Source organism: Protomyctophum parallelum (assembly GCF_964188405.1).
Source record: "Protomyctophum parallelum genome assembly, chromosome: 11".
In the NCBI taxonomy this organism is placed as follows: Eukaryota; Metazoa; Chordata; class Actinopteri; order Myctophiformes; family Myctophidae; genus Protomyctophum; species Protomyctophum parallelum.
Genome location: NC_139707.1, coordinates 12,664,344 through 12,672,663, shown reverse-complemented (window position 1 = coordinate 12,672,663; position 8,320 = coordinate 12,664,344). Strand labels below are relative to the sequence as shown.

Sequence of the window (8,320 nt, the reverse complement as noted above, 5' to 3'; positions counted from 1 at the left end):
AAGGTGTTTGACTTGTAGTATTTGTTTTTTATGAACATATTTGTGTAAAAATGTCAATGTCGCAGATATGGTATGAGCTTATTTGTGAAATCATGTTTCCACTCTGCCTATACTATGTTACAATAATTTTTTGTCCCTATGTCTACAACAATATAAATTGAGCCTATTACAATCATAATGAATCCAATATGGATATACAATCAATGATACCGACAGAAGTTTACCGATTAGACCACCAGTAAACATCTGGACTCCCTCTCTACGGTCTGAGGGAGTGAAGATTCCATGGGTCGACAGAAATATTTAGTATTTCCAAGTTTGTGAATATAGCCAATCATAATAGTTCATTTCTTCAGGGGGACCTGCCCTGGCGACCAGAGAGAGAGAGAGAGAGAGAGAGAGAGAGAGAGAGAGAGATATAGAGTGTGTGCATGCACGAGCGTGCACGCGTGTGGAAGACTGGGAGAAAGATACTACTTTAAATGTGTACTTTAAATACTCTCTACTTCAATAAATATTTACTAATTCCATGATTTTAGCTTTTAGTGAGGCCTGTTAATATTTAGTCGCACATTATATGATTTACATATCCTTTTTCCCCTTATGATTACCTGTTTTATTCCCTATATATAACTATACCTTGGTACTACTAATTAGAGGTATCCATACCCTAAATATTTTAATAATCCTCCAAAATATCAAATGGTTTGAGTGACTATAGGTCTGATACATATTTTCTATTCAAGTACAACTTCAAAAGACCAGTAAGACACCTGGGGGCGTCTCTTGAATGTACAGGGTTTGATGTGGTCAGATCAACATAATGGAATGTCAGAACAGGTCAGCTCCTGGATATCTAAGGGTGGCAGCGGTGGCAGTGTCTTGAGTATAGGCTACAGTGTTTGATGAGGGCCCATAGGGCCTATTGAGAACTTGAGAACTAGTTTTCGCCGGCTGCCGGGTGCGTCTGCACAAATAACTTTGGGGCAGGCCAGCCTAGAGTTTAAATGGACAGGTATCATTGTGAGTAGCCTCGATACCCAGGGCAGGCTTTCATTTCGTCTGCGCGAAAGATGAAAGCCTGGAAAAAGCCGTGGGCTGAACCAGTCTAAAAGTGGGAGTCAACCCTTCCGCGTAGGCGTCGCTCTAAATCATATATGTCAAACTCAAGGCCCGGGGGCCAAATCAGGCCCGTGAAGGAATTATCTTTGGCCCGCGGGATGATATTTAATTAGTATTAGAACTGGCCCTCTGGATGCACGTACCACCATAATACTACAAGTCCTGCTTTGTGAGGATCATAGAACAGGAAACTGAGCTTAATAATAAATAATAATGCATTTTCAGTTTTAAATGCATTTACTTTTATGCTATTTGCCTGGGACGTCCTCCTGACCGCGTGTGTTAAAACACAGTCCGGCCCTCGACTTCTACCAATTTCTTTATTTTGGCCCACCGTGTATTTGAGTTTGACATCCCTGCTCTAAATGATGTGACGTAGCGCTGCACTAGGGGGGAGAGGAGGGGCCGGGGGTGACGGACAGATCGATGAGATCCAATCAGGGTGCGCGTTTTTCTGAGCCGCGGCCCTCCCATCTAGGCCAGAAATGTCTCTGCTTAGGTCAGGCTACATTGTGAGTGACGTGACAAAAAACACAAGGTTTCATAGTTAACTGCGACCTTCTGCCCTAACCCTTAACAATTACACACAGGGTGGAAAGGGTTTTTTTTCTTCATGTATCTACTACAATAAAGAAATACTTACTAAGGAAGTAATGTCATGTTGACATTTTTATTCAAGCAAAAGTACAGATGTATTGTCATCAAAATGTTTTTTCTTTTTTTTTTGTCAAACATCATGTCATCAAACATAGCCGATCTTCAAGCTCACAATGTGAACTCTATAAGTAACTCAGTAAATGCATTTGCCTGCACTGATGTAGTGAAGTAGAAGTATTGAAACAAGTAAAAGTGCCTCAATATGGTATTCAGTACTTTAGTAAATACTTACTTTATTTCAACCAATGATTACACAACAACCTTACATTTCTACAACGGAACCTTTCTTCAGTTAAACACATAATAAATGTTTGAATAAATGTATTGAACAAATTTCTTTGTCAACCCACAGCTATTCTGAAGCAAAGAAATGGATCCGGTAGCACAGAGCATGAATAATGAGCTCCGAGAGGTTCCACCAGGGACCACATCTGCCCCAACAGAAACACATCCCATAATCCAGCTCATTATGAGTGGCGACCTCAAGAAGTTCAAGAAATCAATCAGAGACAAAGACATCAATGGCCTTTACCCATGCAAAGAGCTCAACAGTCATATATGTCCTTTAAGTGCTGCTGTGGCATTTCACAAGGAGGACATTTTTGCATTCCTTCTGAAAGAGCGTGCAAACCCAGATCAGTTATCCACAAATAACTGGACCCCTCTGCACCATGCCCCCTTTTACAAAACACCACTTGATTTTGTGCACAAACTGCTTAAAGCAGGAGCAAATCCAAATGCTATCGCAAATGGTCCCCGCGCTATGACACCAATTCAGGTTGCTGCCATCAGTAAGAGAGGTGATATTGTAAAAGTCCTAGTAAAAGCTGGAGGGATGGTAGGAGCAATCAGTCCTGAATCAAATCCTGCTCATGTTTTTTTCAATGTAAAAATATCTGACATGATGCATGAGCTTGCATTGAGCGATGGTGACTATTATTCTAAAATAAAACCTTTTATAGATGTGGTAATTGCTGTGCAACAGAAAACACCAACAGAAGTTTTCAGTATTTTTGATCGTTATATGCTGGAGGAGGATCCTCAGTCCCATGGGACCATGATTGACCTATTCTTTAATATTAATAATACAGAATCAGAAGAGTATAGTCAGAGAACTATTAAGTGGTTGAAGGACAATGACAAGCTGAACTACTATATTGAAAATGCAGACAAGCGGCTCCCAAAAATACACAATATAACCCTGCAGGCTTTAGTTGTTCAAAGTCTACATGCTATTTTCTGTACAATGAAAGAGATATCCAGTGAGGTATCAGTGTCTATGATCCCCAAGCTGCTGAAACTCCTTTCCACAAGCACCCAAACTCCTGAAATACAGAAAGGAGTTCTGGTAACTCTATATATGATCGCACAAAAAACTAAAGTCAAAGATGACTGGAATCAGAACCTCATGGTTACATTGTGCACAACGATCTTTCCTTATTTGAAGAAAGGACACTCCTCTCAGATGAGAGTGTATACATATGGCATACTGGCAAACCTGCTTCCATGTGAACATGCCACTGCCATCTTTGCATCAGTTGGAATAGATCATGTGCCTGAGGATATAATTGCATCTGCAGAAATGTGCATGAATGACAAACTGAAAGCAGAGCTTAGAGAAATGGAAAAGTATCTAAAAACACCAATCTCAGAGCGTGATGTTTCCACAACTGCCAACACAGAGCCATCAGGATCCAAAAAGAAGAGAAAAAGGAGAAAAAAATCAGGAAAGCAAGAGGAGCTGAAAGATGAAGTTCATGTTGATGCAGATAAGCCAACAACTGTTCCTGTTGAGGAATCTGGTCTGACTGAAAGTTCACATGTACAAACTATCCACCCCATAGCCAGTGTGTCTTCAAAACCACAACATATCCACCCTCTAGCCATTGTGTCAGTAAAACCACAGAATTGGCACCAAATCAGTCAAAGATGGAAGCCACAGTTAGCGAAGCTTGCAGACATAGATGAAAGTAAAGTGATCAAAGTTGGGAGTCTTGTGTTTGTGAAAGATAATGAATTCCGCATCGCAAAGGGAAGTGATGGAACTGAGGTCTTCTTGGGGATAAGAGATGATGGCACTGAAGTTGCAGTTAAGAGAATGTCAATATCCAACTATGATGTGCTGAAGAATGAGGAAGGCTTTTTACGTCTTCCAAAGCTTGATCATCCTTCGATTGTACGATATGTTGACTTTGCAGAGGATGAGAACTTTGGTTACCTTGCACTTCAGTTATGTGAATACACACTGGAAGAATACATCAAATGTGACTTTCCTCAAGATGTCCTTAGTGATTTGAGGAGGGATCTTGCCAAACAGGTTCTCAATAGCTTAAGTGTTCTTCATTGTCAGAATCCTCAAATTCTCCACCGGGATATCAAGCCCCAGAATGTCTTGATTGGTAAGATACATAAGAAAGTAAGACCACACAGTATCAGAGACTGAAACATTAACATAAAACATATTTTTTCCATCGATCTTAAACACTTATATTATACCAAATGTGTCTTGCAGATGTAAACAACAGGGCAAGATTAGCAGATTTTGGAATAAGCCGCCGCTTACCCAAAGGACAAACAACCCTTCGAACAAGCAGTGCAGGAACGAAATGCTGGAAGGCAAAGGAGACTTTGAACGAAGACAGTGAAATTGCATATAAAAGAAGCACTGATATCCAGGTTTCTTAATAATTATTTTGTCTTTGTGAAAAAAGTCTAATACATGACACCAGCAAACATGTAATCTTACTCATTTCATGCTCCTTTTTAGGTGGCTGGGATGTTGACGTATTACATCCTTTCTGGAGGACACCATCCATTTGGCACAGGCTTTAGATGTGAGACCAACATCTACGATGGATTCTACAACCTGGATCACATTCAGGATGTGGTTGCCAAGGATCTCATCGAGAGGATGATCCATGAAGACCCAAAGAAAAGACCTAAAGTGGAGGAATGCTTGGCTCATCCATACTTCTGGACAAACAAAAAGTACTAGAAATAAGTACAAAGTTCCATTGTATAAAATAGTAGTAGGCCTAGTAGTAGTAGTAGCTTTAATCAATACTTCATGGCTTAATCACAATCACAGCTCATTTTAACCTCTTCAGTTCTATAGTTTCAAGAGCGCAACAGTGCAAGCAGACAAGCTTAAGTCACATTGCAATGACACGTTGGGAGTTTGTAGATCAGCTAATTGGGCTATTTATTCATTTTTTCTTAAATTTTCTGCCCATAATTTATATCATGCCCAAATCATGGATGCCAGTTTTAAAGTAAACCTTTTGATCCAACAGTAGGTTTTCTATCAACATGATGTTTTCTTTTTTGCACAATATGTTTGCTTTGTAAATTCTTCCAGGAGAATTGATTTCCTGCAAAAGGTTGCGAATGAGAAGGAAATCGACAAGCACTATGAAAACCCTGAGCGCCACAACGTCATGGCTGTGTGGAACCAGTGTGCCGAGGGGGGACTGTTCAGCACATGGAAACACACCATGAAACACATGGTGAATAAATCATGTTTATAATATACACACAAATGTCCATTACACTACATCATGTTTATAAAATACACATACATGTCCATTACACTAAATCATCTGTATAATATACACTATATGTCCATTACAGGAATTTATCAGACGCTCTTAATCCAGAGCGACATACATTAAGCAAAAACAACACATGGTAATGCATCCTATACATAAAAATAGTCATCAAGAATCATATGTAAGCTAATATCTATATTATGAAACAATATGCATACATAAAATGCTATCTAAGTTAGATAAGTGTAGCCTTTGCATACGCCTGTAAGGTCATCGGGGCTAGTGCAAGTGCTACGGCAAGTGTCACAGGCTAAGATGGAGTCTGAAGAGGTGTGTTTTCAGACTAAATCATATATGTATACTGTGTAGGCCATTAGACTAAATCATGTGTAGGGGTGTAACGATATAGTAACTGTGTATAATATGCACGTATACTGTATGTCCACATATATGTCCATTAGACTAAATCATGTAGGTTTCAGGTGTGTCCATTAGAGTAATTTTTTTTCTGTTGTAGCCCCTAAACTATGGAACGCACTCCCCTCCCACGTCAAATTGGCCCCCTCCATCGAGACCTTTAAATCCCGCCTGAAGACCCACCTCTTTACCTTGGCTTTTAACCCCGCTTGAGTTCCTTTGGTCCTTGTATATGTTTCGTCTCACTGTGATGCTGTTGTTTTTCTGTTGTTTTCTGTAATGTGTCTCAGTTGTTGTCACTGTTTGTACTTTGTTTTCTCGCTGTTGTTTTTCTGTGTGGTAGCTTTAGTGCACTTGTTTTTATTTTATTTTATTCTCCTGTACAGCACTTTGTAAACTCTGAGTTTTAAAACGTGCTATATAAATAAAGTGGATTGGATTGGATTGGATAAATAATGTAGGGTTCAGGTGTGTATATTGGACAACAAGTCCGTTTCATGTTGAAGTTGTGTGTTTTTCCAGTTGCCACAGGAGGTGTTTGAGGAGATGGACAACAGGAGGAAGAGGTTTCCCTACCATGATGATGTGTTTGGACTGCTGCGCTTCATACGTAATCTCCATCAGCACCAGTACGTTGAATTTGATCACAACAAAACACAAAGTGATGCAGCTAAAAATCATTCTCTTAACCCATTTAGACCTGAGGCCAATTCTAAAAACATCTAAATCTTGACCTAAAGTTTAATGCAAACGTTCAAATGTTTATTAAAAAAATGACCATGAATGTAAGTTATATATACTGTACAAAGTGTACAGCAACAGAAACCCAAAAATGGGTTCCCGTCTTGAAAGGTATAGTTACAAAAGTGGTTATTTGTGTTTTTTAATTGATGGAATTAGACATAACTGCAAAAACAGCAACAGAGTACACTTATTCCAAAAGGGATAGTAGGTTTACCAACCTTGCGTTCTTGTTTAAATTTAGGCCCTATGCAATCAATTCATAGACATGACATGGAGAATAACAACAATATCATCAATAACAACAAACAATCTATATAATTAATCCATTTTTATTACCTAAAGTGTGATCACTTCTCTGGGTGTGGATCCAGTCAGAAAGATCTGAGTGTGTTCTGTACTTTATAAAGCAACAGTTACATGTAGTGTTCAGTGGTCACTGCTGTGTGTGTTTACAGTGCTGAGGCTGCTGCTGACATTGACCTGATGGAGATGTTTCCTGCTCTCATCGTAAGTGTCTACAAGTTCACTCTGAACCAAGGCTGGAACACACGGATCACCCTGGAAGATTTCTATCCAGCAAAGTCCACAAATCACAGCTTGGACGACACCCTGGGCAAACTCTCCCTGTCGTAACTTAATGGGTTGCCCAAAAGGTAGAACACATAACAAAAATCACAAAACTCCTCATCCCATTAAACCAGAATCAGAATAGATGGTGGGCATGGTGTGTTTCTGCTAGGATGGAACTTACCAGCACTCCACTTGCCTCCACACTTCCACACAGACTATTCATAAGTACTCTACCTTGGGTCTAGGCTCATTATCCAGCCCTCAATGTCTTCACATTATTGTAGTTAATAAAACGCATTATTCATTGTACTTTACCAAATAACATTAGATCCATCTCATCATTCCCAGTTTTTAAAAGTGCACTGTCTTCCTACTTCAAAGTCTTATGTTCTTGCTTTCGGTAAATTATATCATTATATCACCATGTTTATTCCTTTATTTCATTATTTTATTTTGTATTACTATATATCATTATTTTATTTTATTTCTTTGCACTCACTGTATAGGACATAGAATCTTCATAATGTGCTAAATTATATTATTGGATTCAAAGCCATAATGAGGTTGTAAGATTTTCAAGGTTTCAATGTTTAATGTTTTGTCCTGTCCATGTTAGGTGTATGTAATTTGTTTTGTTTTACTGTTCACATGTACAATAATGTTGTGACATGTATCTGTGTTGGGAGGCCCTCGAAAACGAAATGGTACATCTCAAAGGGTCTTTTTCCTAATAAAGAAACTTTAATCATCATCATCATCATCAACGCCAGATTGATTGAAAGCTGCTAAATTCACATAATGATTGTTTACAGGTGAAGAGATTGACTTAATTTAATACAGTCTATTGATATTGATTTAATTTAACATACCGTAGATTGACATTGAATTGAGACTTTTATTTTTGTATTGACCCCAACCAAAGGGTTATAACTCAAGAAACTTCTTGTCCCACAATGCTCTGCGGCTAAAGACCAGATGTTAGTAAAAGAGCAGCATTCTATTGTTGTTATTCAGAAAATGCATGAATGCCAAAACATAATTTCTGTACTATTTTGTGCCTTAATTCCTCGATTCCATTTGTTGTCCATGGTATGTGTTGTTTTATAATGTATACAAGCAGCACATTTACTGTATGTACAACACTGAATTAAATAAAGAATGAGTTTCACAAACTTTGCAGGTCGAGGCCCAAAGGAGAGATCAGACGTTTGTTCCAGGACCCCAACTAGTGAAAATAGCAGATCTACAAGCACGCAACATGC

At 38.8% G+C, this 8,320-nt stretch overlaps 1 protein-coding gene across 1 annotated transcript; it reads left to right on the top strand.

The window, feature by feature from the left end:
• Window positions 1–3,697: 3,697 nt before the first annotated feature.
• Window positions 3,698–8,086, top strand: LOC310866699 (serine/threonine-protein kinase/endoribonuclease IRE1-like). The gene is made up of 6 exons (XM_083776409.1): window positions 3,698–4,178; window positions 4,292–4,455; window positions 4,547–4,767; window positions 5,138–5,285; window positions 6,267–6,373; window positions 6,944–8,086. Exons 1-6 carry the CDS (start codon window positions 3,878–3,880, stop codon window positions 7,119–7,121), a joined length of 1,119 nt encoding a protein of 372 aa, XP_083632535.1. The 5' UTR covers window positions 3,698–3,877; the 3' UTR covers window positions 7,122–8,086.
• The last annotated feature ends 234 nt before the right edge of the window (window positions 8,087–8,320 follow it).

Bases quoted from the DNA above. Each gene is read 5' to 3' on its own strand.
- LOC310866699 (XM_083776409.1), top strand. From the start codon at position 3,878: ATGTCAATATCCAACTATGATGTGCTGAAGAATGAGGAAGGCTTTTTA. The intron at 5,286-6,266 runs GTGAATAAATCA...GTGTTTTTCCAG, and splicing joins AACACACCATGAAACACATG to TTGCCACAGGAGGTGTTTGA. The intron at 6,374-6,943 runs GTACGTTGAATT...GTGTGTTTACAG, and splicing joins CGTAATCTCCATCAGCACCA to TGCTGAGGCTGCTGCTGACA.